Source organism: Nipponia nippon, unplaced genomic scaffold, assembly GCF_047370975.1.
Source record: "Nipponia nippon isolate SJK-2023a ecotype South Korea unplaced genomic scaffold, ASM4737097v1 scaffold_19, whole genome shotgun sequence".
Taxonomy (NCBI): domain Eukaryota; kingdom Metazoa; phylum Chordata; class Aves; order Pelecaniformes; family Threskiornithidae; genus Nipponia; species Nipponia nippon.
This window is the reverse complement of record NW_028262335.1, coordinates 1,843,294-1,869,851: the sequence shown is the minus strand read 5'-3', so window position 1 is coordinate 1,869,851 and position 26,558 is coordinate 1,843,294. Positions and strand designations below refer to the sequence as shown.

Below are 26,558 nucleotides of genomic sequence, written 5' to 3'. Positions count from 1 at the left end.
AGAGCCCGGAGGGACGGCACCTGGGGGCCCATAAATTGTTTTTATAACATCCCCTTGCTAAACAAAGTGCAATCTCCATGGCTGGCATTACATACAGCATTGCAATAAATATATATATTTTTTTTTTTTTAACCGATGTGTTGCAATCACATAGCATGGGAACTCCCTACCATGCCGTGGGGTGATATCCCTTGAGAACCACCTGCTGTCCTGCACGCCAACCCCAAAGGTGGCAAAATTGCAAAGGAAAATAGGAAAAAATGGGTGGAAAAAGCCACGAGCTCCTTCACAGCCTTCCCGTGGGCTTCACTGATGCTCGTGGTCCTTGGGCTGCGGCATGCTGCACGGCTGGTCCAGAAACTTCACCACCTTCTTTGTGCTGTTTCACGCAGCTGAGACAGGGAGAAAACTTAATCAGAAACGACTTTAAGGGCAAAGAAAGAAAAACCCAGCAAAGCACATTTGATGGCTAATTAGCAAAAATACTCAGAAATCGGTGCAAGGCGGATAATCTTCGCTCCCTGGCAGCAGGAGCCGCGCCGTCCCATTTCAAGGTTGAGCGGTCGGGAATATCAATCTGATAATTGTAATGCTACAAATGAAAATCAAATTGAAGCCAGTTAGAGGATCGCATTATAAATTGATTTAGTCCTCAGACAAGTTTCCACCTCCCTGGCCCCGGGTTTCTTCGTCGAGGATGGAGAGAGCTTTGAGTACCAGAGATGGAGGTGATGGGGTACATCCTTCTGCCCATTTTCCCTCCATCCTGCACCATTTCTGGGGGGGAAAAAGGGAATTTGGGGGCTTCCTATTGATTTTTGAGCCTGTGCAGCTCCAAGGGGGTGCATAAACCCCTTGGGATGCTGTCGCTGAAGCAAGGGAAAGAAAACATTTGCACCCGAAGCCAAACCAAATTACAAAATACTGCGAGGAAACACGTTGATTCCTACAGGATTTATTTCCATGCTCCCAAAATTTTCTTTCCTCCGGAAACCGCGCATACTCAGCTCCCAAAACCAGGGGATTTTGGTACCAAATAACCTCGACTCACAGTCAAAAAAATGGCTATTTCAGCAAAACGCCTGTTTCAGCGCAGCCGGCACCCGCTGAGCGCTCCCACCACTATTTCTGAAACTCCAAGTGCACCAATATATACAGATTCCTTCTTTATACAGGTAATAATATACATCATATTTATATATATATATTTATATATATAGATATTCACACGCAGACACACAGACACCTTCGGCCCAAGAGCCGGCACCTCCAAAGCCCGCAGGGAGGTCACCGCTCCCGCCGTTAAAAACCCTCTCCCCACGCATGAGCTGGTTTTTGGGGAAAAAAAGCCCATTTTTCAGTTTTTTTCCTCCTTAAAAAAAAAAAAAAAAAAAAAAGGGGTGATGCACCCAGGGCAGGACCACCCCCGGCAGCTTTTGGGTGGTTTTTTGAGGTAGGTGCCAGGTGGGTGGGGGGGTCCCGGGGTGCTATAGCATCAATGGGACCTGCCAGATGAGCAGGGTGCTGTCGGCATCGCCGCCCCGGCGCGGCGATTCGGCGTTGAAGTTACGGTAACCCCGACCCCCCGAAATGATGGCCACCGAGGAGATCTCCTTGCGTGGGGTATCACGGGCGCAGGGTCGGCTCCGCACCCAGACGTCGGGGTCATCGGCCATCTCATAGATAGAACCGTCCTCCTCGGTGTGTGCCGGCGTGCCGCCGACCGGCGCTTCCCGCACCGATAGCAGCTGCCCAGGGAGGTGGGAGGTGGATCGGAGGCGATATTGCAATAAAATCCCTTTTTTTCTCATTTCTCGAGGCTGGGGGCCATCCAGCTCAGGGGGTTTCTCTTCCTCACCCTCTTCTTCCTCCTCCTGGTCGCCCTTTAGCACGTCAGGGGCCAGGGTGCTCAATGCCACCGCCAAGAACTCCACAGGGCCACCATGGCCGTTGAGGGACACCATGCCCTTTCCTGCCAAAAAAAAAGAGTTTTGCTAAAACCGAGCCCGAATATAAGGTTGCATCCATGTAGGGAGGGATTTTTTGGGTGCCCACCGGTGATTTTGGGGATGCCCTCCAAGCGGGGCACGGGCAGCAGCACGATGATGCCCTGGTCGGTGCCCACCCAAAGCAAACCCTGGCAGATGAGGAGGCTGGTGACCCGGACGTGTTTTTGGCCTGCGAGAGGAGAAAAAAAAAAGAACAAAAGAGGGTGAGGGATGATTTTGCAGCAGCATCTTCCCAGATAACCCATCACCAGTGGATTTTTCATGGGGGACACACTCCAGAGCCCCCCAAAAATCAAGCAGCATCTTTGCATGAAGGTCTCCATGCCAGGGAGGGCGCTACAAATATAAATAAATAAAAAGAAGAGGGGGAAAAAAAAAAAAAAAGTAGTGAGACTTCTAATGGGCAAATGAATATTTTATCACCGGGACTTAGCGCTGCATGGCGTCGGACTCAGCGAAGCAATATATCTGCGGAGATGCAACTCCGGTTTCTCCAGGAGGACTTTATTAATGACCTGTCGAGTTAAAAAGGATGAGGGAGCACGAGTTCAAAAACGCATTAATACCCAACACTCACTCGCCCAGGAAGAAAAGGAAGTGATAAATATTTTAACATGCCCTTAAAAAAAAAGAAAAAGCACCTTACATGAGTATCATGCTTATAACTAATGACGCAATTATGTCGCTTTGTAGCTGGAACAAGGAGGGAGACAACCTTGCAAGCCCGAGGCAGGTGAAAGCAGGATGGGTGGACATGGCTGGGAGATGGTGCTGGACGGTAAGCTGGGGAAAATGGGGTGCATGGGGCAATGAGTGGGGCGCACGCATGGGTGCAAGGATGGGGTACAAGGATGCATGCACGGGGATGAAGATGGGTGCAAGGATGGGGTGCAAGGATGCATGCATGGGGATGAAGATGGGTGCGAGGATGCACACACAGGTGCAAAGTGGGATGCATGGATGCACACAGGTGCAAGGATGGGCTGCAAGGATGCAGGCACAGTGCAAAGATGGGGTGCGTGGATGCATGCAAGGATGCACAGAAGTGCAAAAGATGGCGTGCAAAGGATGCAAAGATGGTGCAAGGATGCAAGAATGGTGCAAGGATGCACGCACATGTGCAAGCACGGGGTGCACAGAGGTGCAAAGATGGGATATGTGGCTGTATGCACAGGTGCAAAGACGGGTGCAAGACTGGGGTGCACAGATGCAAAGATGGGATGCATGGATGCAAGGATGGAGTGAGTGGATGCATGCACATGTGCAACGGTGGGGTGCACAGATAAGGTACACACACGGGAGCGGAGGTGCAAAGACGGGATTCATGGATGCGTGCACAGGTGCAAAGATGCCACCAGCTCCATCTCTGCAGTCAATGAGGAGAGAGCCCAAATGTCCAAGCTCAAACCTTTACACCGTTAACCAGATCAATTCCTTGCACAGTTTCTCTGCAAATCAGCACAGCCATAAAGCAAAGCAACACGCCTATGGGGTGATGCCCCAACTTGCCCATTAATTGCAATTAAGAGCCGGGGAAAGGGGAGCTCACCCGGCAGGACGAAGGTGGTCCTGGTGGCGATGTTGATCTCCTGCAGATGCTCCAGTGTCTCGGTGTGGAAGAGGCGGATGGAGGAGCCCAAGGAAAAGGCCATCCAGACCCCGCTGCCCGCCTTGATCATGTGCGTGACGCTGGCCTCCGTGTCCGGGTGGGCCTCAAAGGTTTGCTGCCAAAAGGGGAATTGCAAAAAGGAAACCAAGAGTTGCTCCCTAAAATCGCTGCTAGCTCAGGCTGTCTCCAGGAGCTGCTTTCGGGCTGCAAACCTGCTTGGGGAGGGGACCAGAGTGACCCTGAGGTCCCATTCCTCCTCACCAGCTCAAGGACACTGAAACCAGCCCATCTCCAAACCCCTCTTGGGTTTTTTTTAGCTGATAATACAGCCTTTCCCACCTCTCCGGGTTGTTTTTTTTTTTTCTTTAAAAGACTCATTTCCCAGATTAGATGCATCTGCAAAATCCATCCCAAGATGGGACGAGACCTTCCTGCTTCCCTCCAACCCCAAAAATCAGCGATCAGAGGCTCCGCTCCCCTGCAAGAGCTATTTGGGGAGCACAGCCTGGTCCATCTGCTTCCCAAGCTCCCCAACGGAGCATTTCCCTATCAGACACAGGAGGCAAACTGCAGGGAAACCACCTTTTTGCATCAAAAAATCACCCCTGCTCAGATTTCCCAACATAAAAAACTCATATTAGCATCGAAGGATTAAATCACTGGGGGAGAAACCTGCACACGGCAACTTCGCCTTCATTTCTCCTAGGGCTTTGAAACACTTTTTGCTTCAAAATTTGCCTTATATAAAAAAAAAAAAAAAAAGAGGAGCGGGTATGGATCCCCTTCCTGGAGAGGACCGGCATAGAGCATCCCCCCAAAAAGCTTACACAAAATGGGGGTGGATAGAGGTTTTTACGTGATCTCCCCCTTGTTCCCCACCCCACGTGGGATTTGTTCCCTGATGGTTTATTCCCAAGTCACCGGTCCCATCCAGGCAGACCCAAGACCCCATGACACAGCTCTCCATCAAATACTATTTACACCACCCCCCCACACACTTTTTTCCTTTTCCTTCCATCACTTTTCTTCTGCAAAAATTCCCACCCGGCTCCTGTCATAAATAAAATCAAAGACTGAAAACGAATCCAGTCCCCGATGCATTATTCATCCCTGGCACCGCCGTTAGGCTGGATTTACGACAGCTAATACATGCAAACTAAGTTTGGGCACTAAACGTGAAAATTAAAGGTGGGAGAAAAGTGGTTTTTTTAAAAAAAAGGAACTATTCAGCATTCCCTGTTTATGCAGCTGGAGGAGATGTCTCAGCATCCCCCTCCTGTGACCTGACATCGCAGGGAAGGGACCCAAAAGTGATGAAAAGCAGCAAAAAGCAGCAATAAAAGGTTGTTTCGGGCGTTGCACAGGCAGAGACGTGCCCATGTGTGTCCTTCAGGGCTCCAACCAGTGTGACCCCCCCAAAGCCAACGCTGCGTCCCCCCGCGGATGCAGCATGGGGGTCCCGGCGATGCTCCCTACCTGGGCGCGGAGGCTGGTGGCATCGAGGACGGTGACCTGGTTGGCACAGCTGGCCCAGAGGGTCTCATCCAGCGTCAGGAGGGCTCGCACGGGGCCGGTACCCACGGCCAGGCAGGTGGGCTGCTCTGCCGGGTCCCACAGCCCCCCTAGAGCAGAGGGGCCGGGATGGGAGGCGAGAAGATGCTCAGCAAAATAATAAAAAGCATCTTTTGATGCAGCTTAAACCACCCTACATGGCTGCTGGGGAGGCTGCAAACCCCTCGTGTCCCCAGTGTCACCTCGGATGCCTCCGAGCATCTTAATGCCACAAGCAAACGGATGGGGGGAGCTCGCACCCCCAGCTTCAATCCCCCCCAAAAAGCCCCTTTGCCCCCGTGCAAACAGCTTTTTAGCAGCAAACAACTGGCCACCTGCAACACTCGGGCACGTTCCTCGCTGCAAAAGCCAAAAAATTCCCTTTTTTGTTGTTGTTTTTTAAATTTATTTGCCCTTGAAGCGACACTCCAGAGCCGATTCATCCGGGGCCGATCTGGAGTGCCTCTGTGAACAGCATCCAACCTGGATTTGGATGAATCCACCACCAGCGGCGGCTGAGCAGCTTCAATAGGCAATTGCTCTCCTTTTCTTATTTCCAATGCAATTTTTTTAAATAAAACCACAAGATCCAAGGGATAAAAGAGCCCTTTCGGCGCTCGGACCTCTGCTCCCATCGGCAGGAGTTTGCAACCGAGCCGCCTTTCAGCAAATCTTCATTTTCCCATAAAAACGAGCTATTTTGGGAAAGCTTTTTCCTTCCAAAAAGATGGGGATAAGATTAAAAACCCCACCCTTGCAGCCCTGCCAGCGGCTTGCTACCTTCGATGTCCGTTTATGCAACTGAGATTAAATGAAAGCCGCTTCATTAATTGGCTTGCACGGTTGCTATAAGGTGGGAAAGGGGATGCGCAGCCCCCCAAAATGCAATTTAAGTGGCTTTACTGGCTCCGGGCTGGCCTGGGTGCTGCTCGCTGCAGGTTATCTCAGAGCAAATGAGGGGGTTTGTCCAAAAATAAGCCAATGCAGCACATTATTTGAGGCTCTTTCCTACCCTCTAGCGATGAAGCAAAGGTATTTAACAGCCCAGGCGAGGAGTCCCTGGGGAGGAAGGCTTTGAGCAAGCTGCAGCCTTGGGCTGACCTGGAACCGGGGGAAAATAAACCCAAAATCAAGCTAATAAAGAGAGGGCTGTTGCATGGATGGGGTTTGGAAGGGATCAGCTCGGTTTATAGCACCAAAAAGGTGATTTTGTGAAGCCAAAAGCTCTAGCATATCCTTGTGCATCCCGGCATCGGAGCCTTCCTGGAGCCCCCGAGCGCAACCACCCTCCGAGCAAACCCTTTGCTGCGGTATCAAGCCCTTGGCGGGACCGTTTTCCACACGTTTTCCCCCAAACCGAGCCCCTCTTGCATTCATCCTGGCAATGCAAAATAGCATTTTTTTTTTCCTCCCCTGTGCTGTAAGAGGAAGAATGAAATAGTGGGGAAAAAGAAAAAGAAAAATGAAGATTTATCACCATTTTAGCAGCCAGCACATCTCGCTGGCATGAAGAACCTCCTGCTCCATGTTTTTTAGGGTGTCCCACCCAAAAGCCTGTCCGAAAGCATGCACGGGGGTGCCCTCACCGTTGCTCCTGGGGTAAGCGGCCACGGTCCCATCCTGCAACCCCGCAAACAGATACTCGGGGCTGTGCTTCAAGCAGAGGACGGGTTGCATGCCCGGGCTTTTGCAGGTCAGCAAGCATTGCGTCCCCGTGTCCACGCTGCCATAGACCGCGATGCTGGAGAGGGAACGGGGGGAAGATGCAGGAGATTGGGCCGGTCCTCGAGGTTTGGTGCTGGTGATTGCACCCAAGGATGGATGCGGGCTCACCTGCCATCCCGCAAGCCCAAGCAGACGGTGGGATGAGGGGATGCGAGGGCCTGTTCGGTGGTCGGTCGGGGCTCCTGGGTGCCCGCTAGTTCCCCCTCGCCTTCCTCGGGGATGTACTCCATGCACAGCACCGGCGAAGCCACCGGGAAGGACTTCACCGTCCGTGGCACAGCGCGGTTGAGGGAGAAGATCTCCACCTGCCCCCCAATGCCTTCCTGGCCCCCTCCAACCTGCAGGGACCAGAAAATGGGTGTTAGCACCAGCCACGAGCACTGGAGAGGGAGTTTGCAGCCAGTGTGACCCAAACCCGGCAGGTTTTGCCCTGTTTTGTGGTTGTTTTGCTCACCCAGAGGTAGCCCTGCGGCAGCGAGGTGCTAACGGCGGAGAAGCCCAGCAGTGAGGACTGTACGGGGTTGTGCACTGCGGCGCCAAGCTGCGGGAGAGACCGGGGTACGGGGGGGGCCGTAACACCCCCAAATTACCCCAACACATGGCCAGGTATCAGTGCATGACCCAAAATTTGGGATCCAGCCAAAGCCCAGCTTGTATTTTCCATTTTCCAGAATGGATTGCACCAATTGCTGCCTTTGCAACCAGCTTGGCCATCCCATCCAGCCCATCGGCCATGGGATTTCTGTCTTTATTCCCCAAACAAGCTGGATGTCAAGGGGAAGGAGGTACTGGGGGGGCCTGGAGAAGAGGTTGGCCATCGCTCTTACCTGCAGATCGAGGGCCTTGGAGGAGAAGGCGGGCATGTGGCAGGAGAGTATGGGGCACCAGAAAGGAGCTTTGCTCTTCTTGTCTTCGTCGGGACAGAGCCAGCCCGGCTGGTTCTCCTCCCCTGCAGCGAGCAGAGGAGATCGAGGACGGCTGAGGCACCCCCAACATCTCTCCCCTCCCCGATGGGACCCCAAAATGAGTAATTTGGGGTGCAGGGCTCTCATCTCCAACCCCAAACCACCCTCATCTCACCCCTTTCCTCCAAACTATTGCACCCCACCGCAGCATGCAGCCAAGCAACTGCCCCGAGCAGCGGCAAAAAAAGCCCCCAAACCCAAATAATATCTACATCAAGGGGGAAAAAAAAAAACCACCCTAATGTGTTTCTTCACATTAGGCTTTAATGTGTTTTCATTTCTAACTCGTGGATGCAGGATTATCCCCCAGGCATCCCAGATTAAAAAAAAAAAAAAAAAAAACAAACAACAAAACCAAAAACACACCAAAAAACCCTACATAAACTGTTAAAAACAAGAAAATCAAAAATCCTTGCAGCCTGGGGGGATCCGAGGACTCAAATAGGATTTCAAGTGATTTTTTTTTTTTTCTTTCTTCCATTAAACAGGTTGTATTTTTTTTTTTTTGCTGCAGTGGCTGGCAGAGTTAAATAGGGATAGGGACAGGGAAGTGGCAGGAGGGGCAGCTCCTCCCTTGCTTATTCATCCTATTTCATGGAAAACAGGTCCACTCCAACACTGTCGGCACGAGAGCCAACGGAAATCCATCACCACCCGATGCCACCCCAGAGATGCCATCCGAGAGCAGCCAAACGCAAAGCATTTTGAGCCAGAATTACCAATTCCCATCATTTCCAGCGTGCAAACCCCCAAAATGTTCTCCGTCACCTTGCTCCGATTTTTTTCCCCTGCCCCATTTTGCATCAGGATTCTCAGGGCGAAGCAAATCCCCGTTCTGCTCCCAAATTTGGCTTTTCAAAGCAAGGGTGATGGCAAGCAACACGCCGCAGGACTACTCACGCAGTCCTATCTTGGCCAAGTGCAGGCGGTTCACCCAGGAGATCTTGCTCAGGGGGTTTGGAGTGATGAAGACCACCATCACGCTGATGGGGCGGCCAGACCTGCGTAAGGAAAGCACCACCAGGTTGGTCTTCAGCCTCCTCCTCCTCCTCCCCAGGGTGGGAAGAACCCACCCATGATCTGCAAACTCACTTGTCCGGCTTCCCAGGCAGCAGGAGACGGAGGCGGCACTTGTTGGCAGAGTGGATCTCCTCCTCCTTCACCTTCATCATCCTCTGCAGGGCCAAGCACCAGTCCTGGGCCACTGTCATATTCAGGTTCTGGGGGAAAGTCATAAATCATGCAAGTGCCTGCAAAACAAGCCTGAATCATCCCCAAGTTTTATCCATGGGGCTCAGGAGGATGAGGTGCCCAGTGGTCCCCAAGGAACCGCATGGTCATTGCAAAGCGCCCAAGCTTGGTTCTACCCAAATCATGAGTTTGACCGTGCTTTGGTACGTGGGTACCTGGTAGGTGCCATGCAAGGTGCTGATGAGAAGGGTGATCTGCTCCACCACCGCCAGGTCCTTCTGCAGGTCCTGCAGCTCCTGGAAGAGCCGTGGTGGCCCCAGGTAGACTTTATCTTGGGTGGAGAAATGGAGAAACAAGGTCCATGGAGGATGCCTCATCCCACCCCACTGAAACCAGCCCAACACTGGATCAAGGGATGGGTGCTCACTGTGCGAAGCCTGCCCGGCTGGCACGTGCTTCTTGGCGCCGGCGTTGTGGATGACAACGTTGTCCTTGTCGTAGGCGCCGCTCTCCTGCCCCACCTCCACCACCTGTACCTGCGGGAGGGCCGTGCTCCACTTCACCACGTATTTGGGACCCAGGGGCACCAGGCTGCTAATTTCCAGCTGGCCTCTGCCGAGGGAGGATGCAAAAATACATGTAAATAAATCAGCAGGTGCCGTGGCTTGCCCTGCAAGCCCTTGCAAAATGCATGTTGCAAGCTGCGCCCCATTTGCAACCCCACGCCATGCACCGGTGCATGCCTGCACCCCCAAACGTGGGGCACACAACCACAGCAGACCACACTCGGCACCTACCCTGAGTTCACCGGCCTGGAAGAGGGGGAAAAAACGATTAATAAAGAGGTATTATGGGGAGGTCAAGGAGGGTTTTTCCCTTCGCAGCAACCTCCACCAAGCCCTGAGGTCCCAGCAGTCTCCCGGACCCTGCACTGGCTCCAGGACCCCACAGCACCAGGGGACGGAGGCTTTGCATGGAGGCATGCCAAAAGTGGGGAGCAAAGCAACTCCAAACCAGGTGGGCTCCTCCTCCGAAACAAGGTGGGGTGGATTTAAAAGCCTTTGGAGTAGAGCTAGCAAAACCCACTCAGCCCAAAATTGAGGCGGGGAAGGTCGCTACGTCAACGCTTTGCAAAGCGATTTTGGGGTCTGGGGCCGCCGACACGTACTTGAAGTTGATGTTGGCGCAGACCAGCATGTCGTTGAGGAGGAAAACCTTCCGTTCCTTCGACTTGATGAGCTGCCCCCGGTCGCCGTACACCGTCTCTGTCAGCGTCTCGCAGAGCAGGAGCTGCCGCTGCCCCGAGCTCAGCAGCTGCGGAGGGGATGGAGCAGGTTGGGGAGGGGCTCAGCCTGGGGGCTCTTGCAAACCTCCTGCCTCAAAATTTGGGTTGCTTTTCCCTTATCGCAAGGATTTTCCTCCAGCCAGGAGCACGCATGGCGCCGAGCTCTGCAGAGACGGCCGTGCAACAGGCTCTGAGGCTGCACGGTACAAAACCCCTTTGCACCCTGTAGGTCCAACCACCAAGAGAGCAGAGCCCTGAAAGACCAACGTGGCCCTTTTGCAGCCTCTTTTGGGTCTCTCTTCATCCCCTGGCCCTAAATCCTGATCCCTGGCCTGAGGTGGCATGTGCCCCGCTGCGGTTTTTGCCACCAAGGCCGTCCCCAGTCCAGGATGTGTTGCAAGAGCTTCATTTAGGGTTTGTTTTTTTTTCCACCACCGATTGCAAAATGAGGCAGATGAGACAGCAGCTCATCCTTGCTTTTCCCTTGAGGGGAATTTCCTCGTGCCAGCCTCGAGATCTGCTTTTGCTCAACATCCTTTCAGAGAAAACAGGGATCCTGGCTTCCTGAAACCCCCGACGCGGAAAGGAAGGTGGAAGCTGCAAAGCTCAACCACCAGCTCCAAAACCCACCCATCACGAGGATGAGGAGGTGAGGCTGAAGGACCCACCTTGTTGAGGCTGCTGCGGTCACTGATGCTCTTGCTGAGCTGCTGGATTTCAGCAACTTGGTCGGCCAAGCGCTTCTGCTCATTGAGCTTCTCTGCCAACGTCTCCAGCTCGGTGAGGGCCAGCTGGAGGGACAGGCGGTCCGCATGGCCCTTGGGGGTGTTTTTCAGCATGTCCTGGGGTGGAGGAAAGGATGGGGGACAAAAGCCACCCCAGAAAAATCAGTCTGGTTGGGGATGCTACAATTGGAAGCGCTTTCAGCACCTCCAAAATCAAAGCTTGGAAGATGATCCTTGGGAAAGTCCCCAAAGCCACAACCAAGCTGCCAACCCAAAAACGTGCCCCTTGCTAAATCCTTTCCCGCAGCACCCAGGTTGCAAAAAATAGGGTGCAAAGCAAGGTGGGTGCTGGTACCCCTCGCCAATACCTGCAGGAGCAGGATGAACTGGGGGAACCTCTGGATGGGCTTCACCATCAGCCCGTAGAGCGTGACCCGGTCGGCGCTGGCCATCTGTCTTTTCTACAGGGGGGAAAAAAGCAAAAAAGGAAGGGTTTTCACCCATAACGGTGACCAGCAGCACCGTGCGCCCACGTTTGGGTCCTGCTGACCTTGAGGAAGTCGAGGAAGGCAGGTTTGGTGAGACAAGCCTTCTTGATGAGGGACATGGCAGTGGTGAAGTTGTTGACATAGTCGCTGTAGACGTCCAGCACCATCGACTTGGAGAACTGGGGAGAGGGCAGAGCCGCGATGGAGAGGGGCTCCCCCAAAAAGGGGGGTCAGCAAAGCATGGGGGTGCTCGTGTATTTTTTGGAGTGATGCTGAGGATGCTGGTGGTACCCCAGGTTGGGGCTGCATCACTGAAATCCTCCAACCCACCCCCCGCTATCATCGAGAGGGGTCCAAGGGGAGGTTTGGCAGCGGTCCCCCGACTTTTCCTCCTACCGAGGCCACGAAAAGGTCCCCGATCTTCTCCGCCGAGTCCCACTCGGCCACGCGGGAGGCGAGGGCGATCTGGAACATGGAGTGGCACTGCAGGATCTCCTTCAGACGAAAAAACACCACCTGGCACTTCCTAGCGCTCAGCACCTTCGGCTCCATCTCCATCAGCGGATTCCTGTAATCCTGTGGGAGATGCTGGTGCATCAGCGTCCCCGCATCCCTTGCGTCCCACCAGAACCCCCCCAAAAAAGGGGGTCCCCCACCTGCAGGATGCGTTTCAGGGAGTCCACGTAGCTCCGCTCACTCTGCACGATGGAGCCCAGGATGTGCCGCCGGACCACCTGCAACGACGCCGGGGCTCAGCCGTGGTCCCTCCTCACCCCAAAAAATGGGATTGGGGCAGGCAACGCAGGCACAGAGCGCTGCAGAAGTGCTGACACGGCAGTATCGCTTTCTGCTGACTTGCCCTTTCCCCGGTTGCTCAATCACTGGACCAAGGGGAAGCCGTGCCCCCCTCCAAACCCCCCCTGCACCCCCAACCCACCCCGCACCGACCTGCTGCGGGCTCAGCCCCTCGGGCATGGGGCCCAGCTCCGGCGGCGGGTGCTTCATGTCGGAGACGGTGACCTCCAGGAAACCCGTGTCCTCCTCCTCTGAGTCCCCTGCAGGGAAAAAAAAGAAACAACCAAATGCCAAAAAACCCTCCAATTTTAGACTTTTTTTGGTCTAAAGAAGAGCTTGGCTGGGATGCTGCGGGGGCTGCATTTGGGTTTGGAGCTGCAAGCAGAGATGGACCCCAGCGTCCTCCCAGCATGGCCTGTCTGTCCCCAAGCCCCGGCCACTGTCACCGGACACCAGCATGAGTCAGGCTGCGAGCGGGGACCGAGCCAGGTCCCCACAGGGAAGGGACAAAAAGGGTCCCTGTCCCCAAAAAGCCACCCTGGCTGGGGGAAAAGCCCCCTGTTCTCCCTCCAAGGGTGGCTGCAAGCAGGGAAAATGGGGAGGAAAAGGAGCCAAAAGCAGCACGCAGAAGAAAATGGGGAAAGCGAGAGGCGAGCGCCTGCTGCCCGGCATGGTGATCCCTTACCCGAGGCCGAAGCAGCTGAGGAGGAGGAGGGTGAGCGAGCCAAGACGGCGGCACGATGCGGGGACGGCTGCTTCTTCCACATGGCCGCAACGCCCCGCTACGGCCACCCTGGCCCCATCCCCGTCACCTATAAATAGCCGGTAACGGGGAGGACCGGCTGGCTTGGAGGGGAGGGTGCTGGCGGCTGGGTGACCTTTTTCCTTCCCTAATTTTGGCAGGGAGGATCACCGCCCCTGACTGCCAGCTCCGCGAGCTCCTTCTCCCCATCTCCGTGCCCTGGGGACGGGATGCTCTGCAGCACCCTGAGGATGGGATCCCCTCCAGCACCCCGGGGACCACAAAAGCATTTAAGCCCCCACTATGGTGAGGCTAAGCCACGTTGGGGACATGCAGCGAGGCCGGGACACACACGCCGGATCCCCCGGGCAGCCCCGGCCGAGCCGCGAGGCCGCCCATCGGGATCCTACCTCCCCCGTGATGCTCCAGGGAGACCCTCGAGCTCCAACGGGCAGGCGGCTGCTTTTCCGCCTCCGCCGCCCTCCTCCTCCGCTCCCCATCCCCTACGTGACAGCAGGAGGGTTAGGAAAACACCCCAGAAATCGGTATTTCAGGGCAGATCCTGCTCTGCGTCCAAGGGGGGCACCCATGGGTGCTGGTGTGGTGGGGTCACTGTCCTGCTCCCAAAAGGACATGGGTGCTTGGAGCAAGGAGCGAGCTGAACTGACCGAGCTTGCAGGGGGATGCAAAGAGTGAAAAAATCAAATAAGAGCTTAAAATGCAGAAAATAAATCAGCAAAAGGAAACGCTGAAAGCCGTAAGGATTCATAATGAATTTTTTAAAAAAGAAAAACTCAAAAAAGGCATTTTTTTTTCCTCTCAGAAGCAAGGAGGGGGGGGGGGGTTCCCCGCTTACCTGGCACTTCTTTCCGGTGCAGGAACGTCACTTTCCTCATCACCGCAATCTTGGTCTTCTCCAAACCGTCCTTGGTGCCGCTTTTGGCGGCTTTCATCAGCTGGGTCATCTGGGCAGGGGGACAAGAGGGACCGGGAGGCTCGAGGCAGCACCGGGACCCCATTTCAGGTCCAGATACAGCGGTGCCACCCCCTTGGGGACATCTCCTGCAAGCATCGTCCCCCATTTCGGATCCAGATGCAGCCGTACCATCCCCTTGGGGACTTCCCCTCTCAGCATCATCCCTGTTTTCCCACGCAGCCCAACAGGGAGGAAGAGGAGGCACGTGGCCAGGGAAGAAGGATGCTCCAGCATCCCTGCTCCCTCCGCAGGGACACGGCCAAGCAGGCGCGGGCAAAGCGGGAGCATGCAGCGAAAGCGAAGAGGAGGGAGGGAAGGGAGGCAGGAGCGCATCCGTCCCCTCCTCGCGGCCGGGGTTTTATGTGCCAGAGAGCAAAGGGTGGGGGGGTGTTGGCCTTTCACACCTCAAATCGCAGCATTTTTAGCCCAAGCTGACATTGGCGTCGCCTTCCCAGCCCAAACTGGTCATAAACTGCCAACCTGGATGGTTTGGGACTGGGAAAGGCTTTGCACTAAGTTTCTAACATCTCCCAAGAATCTCCTTCCCCACCTGATTTCCACCCTGTATCGGGGGAAAAACCTTCTCAGATCCATCTATCCCGTGGGCAACCTCGCTTCGTCCAAAAGCCCCTTTAAAAAAAAACAAAACACCCCAAAAGCAAATGGTTTGGGCAGCTGGAGGCTGGGGAGCTGCAAGACAGATGGACATGAGAGGCAGCTTTGCAGTGCTTAACTCCATTTTTTTTCTCGTCTGGGGGATAAAATGGGATGAATTCAGCCTGGATAAACTCCAGGAGGGTTGAGTTTTTTTTCTCCCCTCCCTGGGAAATTTGGGGGACAAGGGACAAGGGATGGAGGAGGGACAGTACCTTCCAATCGTACTTCTGCTTCAGCTCCTGCATGTCTCTCCCCCCAACTCTTAAAGCCAGGATGTCCCTCTTAGTCCTGGCGTATCTCTCCTTTAGTCTATTCAGGTCTGGAGAAAGCTGAGCCCAAAGCAAACCAGGCGGGAGGAGAAGGCAGAGGAGGCGAGAGAAGGCAGAGAAGAGATCCAGGTAAGCAGCCAAAAAACAAAAGAGGAGGAGAAATCATCCCAAAGCAGCACAGTACAGGCAGCATCTTCCCAAAATCTGACTTTGCTCAAGCTGGGAAGGGAGCAAGCGTGGGGAAAAGCAGCAGCCATGCTCCAGCAATGCCGAAATGCAAAAGGAAAGGGAGGGGAAAAAAAAGGGGAAGGAAGAAAAAAAAAGAAAGAAATGAAACCCCCGAAGTTTTGTGCCGGCTTTTGCACCGGCTGACCCCGGGAACTGCAGCATCCTCTGCTTCACCATCTGCGGGAGCAGCCGGGCGTGATGCTCTGGTGCCTTTAAACAAGCAAACCCAGGGAAAACAAAGGAAAATAATAATCAAAAAATAAATCCAAGCATTACCTTGGGCTGGAAGGATGCCCGCTGCTTGGCTGGCTCGGCCTCCGGCTTGGTTTCCTCGCCCGAGTCCTCGCTGTAGCTCTCGAACTCGCTGGAGCTCCAGCCCAAATCCTCGCCCGCCTGCGGCCCCTCGCCGCGTTGCACCTCCTCGTAGATCAGGCTGCGGCCCGTCCCCGGGTCTGGCAAACAAAAACCGGCTCCTTTCCCTTCCAGAAAGGTGATTTCCCCCTCCCGGGCACCCACAGGAGATGCCCCAAATCCTCAGGGTCTTGCAGCCCCTCTGGGAACACATCTGCCTTCATCCCTCCCAAATCCCAGATGCTTTCCCAGGGTTATCCCCCTCCTCATCCTCTTCTAGGATGAGTTTCTCCTTCCCGGAGCATGCCTCAGTTTGCCTGCCTGGAAAATGGGCTCATGGTCCCTGGGGAATGGAGGGGGGAAGGTCTGTCCCTACCGTCCTGCTCGGCATCGAGGGTTTCACAGGGGACATCGTCATAGATCACATCGTCCTCCACTGCCGGGAACTCGAAGCGCTCACCTTTGGGGGGACAAACCCCCACCAGGGACTCAGGTGAGCACCCAGGGATCAAGCCAGGATGGAGAAATCCTTCCCAAGCCTTGGCAGGGCTTTTTTTTTTCCAGCATTTTAACCCACCTCGGCAGATGCTTTTCCTCTTCCAGGTCTGGGTACCGATGTGGGGGTCTCCACCAGCCTCCCCATTGCTCACCCCCGCTGGCAGCCTGCAGGGAAGGCGGTCAGGGAGCACCCTGGGGTGCAAACCCACCCAGATCGGGTGCAAACCCCGCCAGAACGGGTGCACCCAGGCCCCTGACCCCCCCATCACCCCCCTTCCTATTACAGGGGTTCAGAAGCACAGAATAAAGCTTGTATCGTGTCTCCCCCCATCACACGTCTGCTTCTTCGTGGATTTTGGGGCACCCAGGTTTTAGGGCCACAATGCAAAAGACCCCAAAATGGCTTTTTTTAGCCTCAAACCGCGTGCTGCTGGAGGGCAGGAGGATGCATCGGCATCGGGGAGCACGGGAGAGGGTCCCCATCCCTGGCGGGGGTCCTGCCCCTTGCCGCGCCCCGTGCGCGCTCCGCTGGGGGGACAAGCTCCCTTTGCAGCCAAATTTGCATCTTTTCCCCTCAAATCTGCAGCTGGGGTGAACACCAGCCCCCTTCAAACACCCAGCCCAGGGGGTTTCCTCAACCAAGGGGTTAACCACAGACCCCCGATGGTACCCAAAGCCCCCACAGATCCCCAGGGCTGCGGGGTGCACCCCAAAACCTTGGGGCTCTCCTGTTTGCAGCCCCTTTCACAAGCAATGGGAAGAAGTTGGGGAAACTGAGGCACGGCGCCAGGCTGCAACATGTCAAATGGGGGGGACACACAACCCCCAAAGCTGTGTTTTCCTCCTCGAGGCACTCCAAGTCCCCCCAAATCACCCCAAAACCCCACGTACCCTTCCTGGGTCTCCGGCACCAGGCCATCTGCGGAGAGGAAAGCAAAGAGAAATGGCGTTGGCACCCAGGCTTGCAGCGGTGCCACCCTGGGCACCCAAAGGGGACACGGTGGGGACATCGGGGACCCCCTGCCAGCGCTCCTCACCGACGGCGGAGCTGGCGGCACGTCGCCTGCGAGGGGGTGCCCGGAGGACCGCTTCGCCGCTCGGCTCGGCCGCCAAATCTTCTTCCTCCTCCTCCTCTTCCTCGCTGTCCTCAAAGTCGAAGGCTTCGCCAAGGTCCTCCTCGCCCTGGGGCAGGGGGCTGGGGAGCTCTGGGGCGAGGTGGTCACCTGCGAGCAGGAACGATGTCACCTGGCGTCCCCGCCACGGCGCTGCTGTACCCCAGCAAGGAGGGAGGGACGCAGGCGATGGCGGGGGACGGCGGGGAGCGTCACACCCCCAAAAAACACACGATGCAACAGCCCTGCGTGCTTTTGTGACCCTGAGAGGCTCCGATGGGGGTGCGTAGGATGCCCCCGGGTGATGCACTCCCCTTTCTGCACAAGACTGGGTGTCTGTCCCCCCCAAACCCCCTCCCAGCGCGTTGACAGTACCTACTGCGGGGTGAGGGGACAGCTCGGACGAAGCCATGGCGCGGGGGGTCCGGATGCTCCGCCTGGGCCCTTCCCCGAGGCTTTCCTGCGGGAGAAGAGGAGAAATGGGTTGAGAGGGGAGACCTCCCCCCCCAGATCCATCCCGGGGAGAGGCGGCAACGTGGGGAGACCCCAGGTGCGATGGATCCAGCTCCGGCTGCTGCAAAGCCTTGCAAGGAAGCAGAAATGCTGCTCCCAGGTCCCAGTTTGAGCGGCAAATCCAGCCTGCGCATGGTAAATCCACCCCGTGCGCAGCAAATTTATCCCGTGCACGGCAAACCCAGCCCCAAGCATCGAGCCTGAAGGTCTCGGAGGGTGGGAAGCGCCAAGCATCCTCCTTGCAATCGATGGCTCATCCGCTCCGGTAACCAGAGACGTCCGACACGACGCCCTGAAAGGTCAGCAAGAGGAAGAGGAAGGACGGAGCGGGGACCCCCCGTGCTCGAGGGACGATGAGGCGGAGAGAAACGACGCCTGAGAGGCTGCAAAGAGCAAAACGGGGCCAAACGCTGCTAATTCGGTCCTGCTGGAAGCAGCAACCGGTGCACGACAGCTGCTGCCATGCTGTTCCGAAGAGCCGTGACCCCCCCCAGGATGATTTCTCCCTTGCCTGGACCCTCATTTCCCCTGGGAGGGGGATAAAGGGGATGCACAGCCCCAGGATGATCCCAAAAAAGGATCTATTTGTTCCCTCTGTGCCAAAACCCCTTAGAGCTGCAGCACAGCATGGGTTCAATTGCCCCACATGGGTTTGCATCAAGCCATACAGCTTCAGGGCCATATATATATATATATACCTATATATATATATACCTATATATATATATATACCTATATATATATAGGTAGGTCTAGAGCAGAGCAGGAGGGAGCTGAGGTCTGGGGCTCCCTCCCAAATTCACCTTCACCCCTGGAAAATGAGCTGTAAACCCCTTGCAATCACGGCACGTGCACAAGCTGACGCTGCAACCCCCCCAGGCTGCAAAGTGCTCAGCAACCCCAACCCCGTCCCACTGCAAAACCCCCCCCCAAAGCATCGAGCAAACACCCATCCCACCCTTTCCCAGCCATAAAACAACAAAAATAAATCTTTTTCCCCTCCTTGACCTGCGTTATGCTGCAAATATCCTCTTCCAGCTACTTTTGCAACGAGCTCCCTGCCTCCGTAAACACATGAATAGGGATTTATTTGGGAGGAGGACCCGAGGACGCTTATTTTTCCTCCGTGAACTCTTTTCCTGGCCCTGGAAGCAGAAAGGGGCTGGCAGCCGAGGCTGCTCTCACATGTCACCTAATCTGCTTCCCATTAGCGTGGGAGCAGGCGATTCCCTTCCCTCCCCCTTTCACAAGCTCCGGGTTTTATCCCTACGGATGAGATGCCAACCGAGCCCTAAATCCACCAGAAACCAACCCCACCAGGAGACGCCGCGGAGCTGAGGACCACAGGAAAAAAAAAAAAGCCATATTTCTACAGCGATGCCTTAAAAAAAAAAAAAAAACAAACAACCAAAGCAAGGAGAAAATAACGCCCGGGTAAAATAAACCCAGCAGAGAGATGCTGATGGTTTGATCCAGAAACCAGTTTGCTTACTGGTTTGGTTCACCCTTCCAGCAACCTGACGGCTTCTGCATTCGGAGAGGGGAGCGGGAGGATGATGCACAGCCGGGCCCTGCCGCTCGGCCCCGGTTTTATCCTGCCAGCGGGGCGGGAGAAGGTCACTTCCCATTTTGACAGTTGACATAAGCTCCCATCAGCCTGATTTGTCCCAGGGCTGGTTATTTTTCCAGCCGCGAGCACGCCCGCCGCCGAGGAGAATTACCAACTCTCCAAAACAACCCGCCACGACCTTTAATTGCTAAATTAAAAAAAAAAAAAAAAGAGGGTTTTTTTGCATAATTTTTCATAGCAAAACTGCTGTCAGGGGTAGGAGTAGCCAAATGCATCCCATGGGATGGGGAAAAAGCTGGTGGGAATGAGCTGCCCTGCCGGGGAGATGCCCCCGGAGCAGACACGGATAGCAAAAAGGGGATGCAGAATAATCCAAGAAGGATGTGGGGATGCAGAATAACCCCAGAAGGATGCAGGGATGCGATGTCATCCTCGGAAATAAGGATTTAAAGCCCGCGGGAGCTGCCGCATCCTCGCCCTGCTGCCAGCAAACAGCTCGAGGCAGCATCACGAGCCGGGTTTCAGCTCCGTCTCCCTCCCAACCTGGGCGGGGAGGAAAAATAAATAGAGCTCGATCTAAATAAAGGCAGAAAAGCAGGGCCATCTGCTAAACCCAGCCCGACCCTTCGCCTAGCAAGCCAGCAACTATTTGGCTTTATTTTGGTTATTTTTAGCCGCTGCGATGGAGCGACAGGTCCCAGCTGGCAGGGACGGCTGCCAGCCCCGGGGGACCGCTTAAAGCATCCTCCACCCCGTCCCCCTTTTTTCTTAAATAGAGGGGTTTGCAAAAAAGGAAATAAAATAAAATCCAGACTACCGCAGCAGGGATGCAGGCAGGATTTACCCTGGGAATCCCTCCCGCTCCTCTCCGCATCCCCGCCCCATTAATCGCTCCTTAGAAATAACCCCGCCGCTATTTCTAAGGGATGGGGAGGGCAGAAATGAGAATTGGCTTTTGCCTCCCAAGAGTTTCCTCCGACTCCTTATTAATTCCTCCAGCCGATGGTCCCGCACCCCAGCAGCGGTTCCAAGGCTTATTTCACCACCTGGATGATTTTCCACCATCACCTTGGCCAAAAAATAGAATTAATTCAGATTATTTCCAGCCCGCTGGATGCCGGGGAGAGCAGCGCGGTCCCCAGGATGTTTCCTCTCCCAAATCCCAGTCCTTTAAAAATAATAATTTTTAAAAAAATCAGCAGATCTTTGCTGCAAGGCCAGTTTTTTATCCAGCCCTAATTGGGTCGGTGCGGCACATTATCGGTGTTTTAAGGAGCGAGTGGTTTATTTCCCAGTTTTCCAAGGAATTCGTTGCGGAGATTTGAAGGCGGCGGTGTGGGAATGAGGGCTCCAGTGAAGAGAAATTATCCTGCGTCTTCAAAATTCCCCCAAATTGGGCATTTTGATGCAGCTGCGGTTGGCGGAGGCGGCAATAAGGGGTGGCTCGGCGAGCGGTGGGAATGGAACGATAGCAAAAAGATGGGGGTTTCCCCCTAAAAAAAGGCAAAATATGGATTTTTTTTTTCCAAAAAAATGGGTTTTCCCAGAAAAAATCCATGAAAATTCAAAATTTAAGGCAATTTTGTGATTATTTTTTCATATAAACTCTTGCCAAAAGGCATCAGCTTATGGGAAAAGCTCTTCCTGAACACAGTGTTTCCCTCTTTTGCCTTGAAATGGCTCTTCTGGGCAAATATCCCGCAAATATTCCAGTTAAAAACCCAAGACCTGGAAAACTGCCGCTGTTCCCCTTTTTATTTTCCTTTTCAACATCACCAACGAACCGGAAAAAATCCATCCCTTGTCCAGCTCGCGCCGTGAGAAGTGCAAATGAAGGGAAAAAAGGGGGGAAAAAAAAAAAAATCAGTAAAAAATCAGAATTATAGCACTTAAATAAAAAAATAGAGCCTGTTTTGCAAAGATTTCTTGCAAACAGACCCAAAAAGCAAGAAAAAAAGCCTTATATATTGCCCAAACCCTCCCCACTTCGATGCTTACCCCAGTCTCCACCTTTTGGTGCTTTGCAGAGGGATTGCAAAGTTCACTCGCTGCGAAACTGTCCCAGAAACGAATTTGAATTTTAATCAGAAATAACAAGAAAAAAGCAGAAAAATTGGGGTTTTTTTTTCCCCTATTAGTGTTTCCAGCTCAAAATTCCCAGCAATTTGGGGGTTTGCTTTATCCCAAAGCTTCAAATTAAAACCTCTCCCACCCCTTGCAAGTGATTTTTCCTCTCGCCAACGCTCTGGGGTCACTTTATTTTGGCTGAAAAGTGACCCAAAAATCAGCATCAGGTGGCAACACCAACGGATTTGAGATCACCCTCCCCAATATTCTTAATTTCTCTCCCTCTTTTGCAAACACCTATTCAAGCACCCCATAAAATGCTGCTTTTTCCACCCTGTAAATGCATTTCTTCACTTTTTTTTGCTGGTATTTTGGGGCAAAAGCTGCTCTTTGCAACCCGGCGTCTCGCTAAAACACACTTAATACATTACAAAAATATAATAAACTGGTGCAAACAGAGGGGGGGAAAAATATTGCAGCGACTTCCCCCCCTTTGCAACCCTTGCAGCGTGCAATGCAACCTTGCACCCTGCAATGCAACCTTGCACCCCAATGCAACCGGTGGCCAAAAAAAAAAAAAAAAAAATCACTAAAAAGGGGAAAATTATCAATATTTGCTGTTAAAATCATCCTGAAAGAAGCTCTCAGCCCCCTAAACCTGCGGTTTTCCCGCAGGTGCTGCAAACCACAGCCGGGAAAACCCGGGAGGGATTTGCAACCATTGCAGAGTTTGCAAGAAAATGGGGTGAAAAAGCCCAGGAATGGGTGCGGGATAAGCCTGGTGCACCGATAACAAGACGTTAATGCTCGCCTCCTCCCTCCCCATTGCTTATATATTTAGAAGCAATTAAAAAAAATAATATATACATGTGTATGTGTGTGTATATATATATATAACAAAAGCCCCAGTCGCTGGCGGCAGCGGGGAGGCAAAGGATGACCTCCTCCCCCTGCAAGAGGATGCAATAACCTATAGATTTGCATTATTATTATTATTATTATATATATAGGGATTTCTGGGCAAGAAGGGGAGTGGAGATGGGTTTTGCTGACCTGGGAAGGCCGCGGCTCCTCCGGCTTTGTGTCCGCATCGGCCGCGCAGGCCCCCGGCGGGGAGGCGACGTCGGGGAAAAAAAAAAAAAACACCCAAACCCCAACCCGATGGGGATGAATCCCAGCGTCCCCCGCAATGGGGTGCCCAGGGTGGGTGACAGCCAGCTGGCACCCACCCCCCCACCCCAACAGCCCCGGATCCCGGCGGCCGAGGGCTGGCAGCCAGATGGGAGCCGCGGTCCAGCGGCTGCACCGAGGGATGCCGGGATTTTGGGCAGCATCTCCTCCCCCCTCCTCGTCTCCTTCTTCCCAAGCAGCTCTGATTTACACCCGTGGTGTTCCCCAATCCCAATAAATAACCCCCCAGCAGGATCTGGCCCCCTCCTTGCCTTTTAACCCCCTCTATGCCGCGGACATCTGTTAACCCTCTCGCCACCGACAGCATCGCCCGTGCAAAAACAGCCCGGGATTTGCAGCGGGAGCTTTCAAAATTTCCAGGCAAAGAGGATTTTCTCCAGGATATTTTCCATCCCAGCCACCAGCAGTCCCCAAAACACGGCTCCACGTCCCCATTCAAGGCTATTTTTCCCCACGCCAGCTTTTCAGGCCCTAAAAAATACCCCAAAATACACTGTACAGCAAAAAAAAAAAAAAGACAAGTTAAAGCAATGCAAGGACCACCCCACACATGCATTTATTTAAATGCAATATCCTCGCTATGACCTGGGCCCATCTTACCTATTTCATCCGTGTTTGGAGCTGTGTTTTTCTTGCTGGGAAGGAGTTTTCTGCCGCTGTCACGGCATTACCTGCCGGCACACCCGGCTCCTTCCGCCCAGCCCAGCTGGAAAACACCCCTTGCAAACAACCCAAATAGCTGCCAGCTTTATTGCAGCTCAAAACCAGCCCAACAAGCCCGGCCAAAAAAAAAAAATATATCCCAGTGCCCTTCAGATGACTCGCAGGCAGCCGGAAAAAAAACCACCTTTTCCTTTGGGTAATGGTATCGCTGCCCTGCCAGGTATTGCTGCCCGGGGAGGTGCTGAGCCCTGCCAGGAAAGCTTCTCTGCAAGTGGGAACAGGATCCAAGCCCTCAGCATCGTGGTGGAGAGGACTTTATCCTCGCTGTCCCGATACTGGGAGGGAGGAGAGCCTCCACAGCCCGTTTTGGGGGGGGGCTGGGTAGCAGCAAAAGCACCCTGCAGCAATCACAGAAATTCAAGTTCTTTTTCCACGCCTTCAGATTGCATTTCAATCGTGAATCGACCCTCCGCTCCCCACCCCAGAAACCTCGCAGCAAGGGCTTCGAGCCCTCCCAAAGGAGCGAGGGGCTCTTGCACCCCAAAACCAGCTCTGCAAAGGCCGCAGCAAAGAGAGATGGGAGCAAAGAGCACCCAAAGCACCCACCCTTTTGCCGGCCGCTTGCATCTTGCTTTGCACCAGCCAAGCAGCAATGCATCCATGGGGTGCACGCAGCACAGAGCAGAAAGGTGCTGGTGCACCCACAGCAGGGGACTTTGGACCCGCAGCCAGCTCTATACAGGACCGCCATACATCCTCATGGATGTATAGGGACTCACCCTCCCGCTGAGTCAGCGCTGGCCGACGATGACAGGGTTTACCGGCACGGTTGCATCGGCACAGGGGGTGAGTTTGTGCACACCCCGAATTACGTGCACACAACCCCTCCCTGGGCACCCAACGCGCCCAGCAGCGATTTGCAAACCCCCTTGCAAGGGTGCATCAATGCCCCCCGGAGTGTTAACCTCCCTGACACCCACAGGGTGCCCCCAGCCCCAAAAACTCACCCTGCGTTCAGCAAAAATAGGAGCAAGGAGAGATTTGCTTGCTGGCGGCCGGCGTGTTGGCACCGGTGCGGTGCCCAGTGTGCCGGCGGCACTGACTCAGCTGGGGCCGGGTGCCGGCGTCAGCAGGGCTGGGCCACCCTGGGGTGCTGGGAGCTGAAACAACCCCCAGAAAGAAAGAAATTCAGAATAAAAATAAATTAATGATAAAATATCACCCTGCAGATCATCGCCCCTGCAAGCCAAGGGGGCTCCTGGCTGCAGCAACCAGCCAAGACCCCCTAAAGCCCCCTTGCAAGGTGCAGGGCTGCATTTTTGCAGCAGGATTGCAAACACCCGCACGGGTTAAGGACGCTTTTCCAGCTCCTTGCTTGGAAGCAATTTCATGCACCTCCCGCTTGCACACGGGGCAACTTCCATTTAGCCAAAAAAAGTCCATCGGCTCCAGCACTGTGGTTTTATTCACCCACGAAAGATCGGGGATGCTCGGTGCAGGAGGGGGTTCGCCCACCCGTGGTTTAATCCTGCCTGCCAGGGGGTGTTTTTACATCAAGGATCCAGACCTTCGCACCTCCAGGAAAGGACCCCCAGGATATTTGGGCAAGCAAACAGCTTGCACCCCTGCTCAGCCCTTAAATAAGCAGCCACCGCCTCCTCCTCCTCTCCCAGCGCTGCTGATGGAGCCCAGCTGGCCTCATCCTGCCCCACTCCCTGCAAACCCCCCGCCGCCTGGCTCAGAATGGAAACCCCGAGCAAAACTCTGCCCCAGCGAAAAATTAACACCCCTCCCTGTGCAGCTTTACACCCTCCTCATAAAGCTTTACGATATATAACTTAGCAGAAACTCAGTAAACCTGTTTTTATGGGCGTGAACAGAGACTCTTTCAAGGAACTTTAAATATTTGGCGTTTAAATATCTGTGTAAGTGTGTTTGCATATGATACGGGGTGCAACAGACGTGCATGGAGGGAGGGTGTTTATTTAAATATAACCATTCCATGTGAATAAATATATATATTTATAGAGATCTATGTAGTTGGGGTGATGGAGCTGGTCCGGGGATGCCCTCTGCTGGCATCCTCCTGGGGAAGGCTTTGGGACGCCTTCTCCAAGAGGTGTCCCAGCTTCTCCAGAGGTTTTTTTTTTTGGAAGGACCTTGCAGGGAGGCACCCAGAGCTGATGTCCGTAGCATCACGGCGTTGCTAGAAATCCCAGGCGAAAATGCCGGAGTTCTTGGTGCACGGTGCAAGGATGCAAGAGAGCAGCTGGGCTGGTTTTGCTCACTGGTGTGCCAGCTGAAAACCCCTCGGAGATGCACAAACCATGCAGATGCACGCTTGCAAGGCATGCATTCATTTTTTTAGCTCATCCCTTGCTTCCTCCGTATCTCCCCGCTGCACAATTCCCAGCAAAACAGGGCTCTTAGCAGCAAAACCCTCCCGAGACTCCATCTGCCTGCAACGTCCCGCCAGTCGGAGGCAAGCCAGACCTTCAATTCCCTTCTCACTTGCATGAAATGCTTGGGAAAATTCAACGTACGCTTCACTTGGAGGATAAATCACCTCCCAGAGCGTCAGCAACTCGCTTAAAAACTCCGGTGGTGCAACCCAGCTGCAAAAGGAGCATGAAAAGGGACTTGCATTTATTGCAGCAAATCTCCCGCTGGACGCACGAGCCGGTTTTTTGCTCCCTCGCTGCAGGCAGAGCATGCAAATCCCCCTGCCCCCATTCCCACGCTGCACCCAGAGCCACCCTCTCCCCGGGACGGGGTGATTTTTGCAGAGGGTCTTGCTGCAAACCCCCTTTTCCGAGTGCATCCCCAGGGATACCCCAAATGTCATCGGCCGGGGATGCAAACCCCTGATCGGGGAAGGTAAAGCAAGGCCAAGGTTACCCAAGGCGAGCCGCTCCCCCAGCCCAGACACCCTTGGGAATTAACAGGTAAGACCAGTTTTGCCTTATCCCAGGAAAAACCAGTTTAACCCACGGCCTGACGCAACCTGCCAAGATCGCTTCGAAATCTTCCCATCCACCCAGTATAACCCAGTGGGTGTTTGGGGGGAAAAAACCTACATTTTTAGGGACAACCGGCCGGGTTCCAGCGCTGGCAGGGTTTTAGTTGCATCATGTTGCTATCGGTATCATGGAAATCCCCTAAATAAACAAAGTTCCCCCCTGCTCCTGGAAGTGATGCTTTTAATTTTCATTTTTACCAGAATTAGGACAAAAACCTGCAAAATAGTCCCCAAAATACCCCAAATTTTAAGGCAAAAATCGGCCGTTGATACGGGCAAGCAGGTAAATGGGAGGGGAATTTGGCCCGGGCGCTCGGGCTTGCACGCCGAAACCCATCCCGGCAGCGAGGGGAATCATC

The 26,558-nt window shown here is 54.1% G+C and overlaps 1 protein-coding gene across 5 annotated transcripts; it reads right to left on the bottom strand.

Annotated features, from left to right (window-relative positions):
- Positions 1–972: 972 nt before the first annotated feature.
- ARHGEF10L (Rho guanine nucleotide exchange factor 10 like) lies at positions 973–22,542 on the bottom strand. 5 transcript variants are annotated; one of them, XM_087755391.1, is made up of 31 exons: positions 22,380–22,542; positions 21,258–21,315; positions 17,552–17,636; positions 17,102–17,287; positions 16,956–16,983; positions 16,144–16,229; positions 15,943–16,026; positions 15,492–15,667; positions 14,931–15,047; positions 13,942–14,050; positions 13,496–13,588; positions 12,497–12,603; positions 12,205–12,282; positions 11,945–12,124; positions 11,611–11,727; positions 11,429–11,521; positions 11,004–11,177; positions 10,219–10,364; positions 9,848–9,862; positions 9,478–9,662; positions 9,266–9,381; positions 8,952–9,079; positions 8,760–8,860; positions 7,722–7,843; positions 7,349–7,435; positions 7,003–7,232; positions 6,756–6,910; positions 5,095–5,240; positions 3,559–3,733; positions 2,056–2,178; positions 973–1,972 (listed from the first exon to the last, which is right to left on the bottom strand). In XM_087755391.1, exons 1-31 carry the CDS (start codon positions 22,415–22,417, stop codon positions 1,488–1,490), a joined length of 4,023 nt encoding a protein of 1,340 aa, XP_087611517.1. In that variant the 5' UTR covers positions 22,418–22,542; the 3' UTR covers positions 973–1,487. The 5 variants fall into 5 exon arrangements, with proteins under 5 accessions (XP_087611517.1, XP_087611513.1, XP_087611515.1 ...); XM_087755387.1 differs by lacking the exons at positions 9,848–9,862; positions 13,496–13,588; XM_087755389.1 differs by lacking the exons at positions 13,496–13,588; positions 21,258–21,315 and having other exon boundaries at positions 22,380–22,502.
- Between the last annotated feature and the right edge of the window lie 4,016 nt (positions 22,543–26,558).

Bases quoted from the DNA above. Each gene is read 5' to 3' on its own strand.
- ARHGEF10L (XM_087755391.1), bottom strand. From the start codon at position 22,417: ATGCGGACACAAAGCCGGAGGAGCCGCGGCCTTCCCAG. The intron at 17,637-21,257 runs GTAAGCATCGAA...CTTCTCCCGCAG, and splicing joins ACCAAAAGGTGGAGACTGGG to GAAAGCCTCGGGGAAGGGCC. The intron at 10,365-11,003 runs GTGGGTCCTTCA...TCCCCTCCGCAG, and splicing joins ACCGCAGCAGCCTCAACAAG to CTGCTGAGCTCGGGGCAGCG.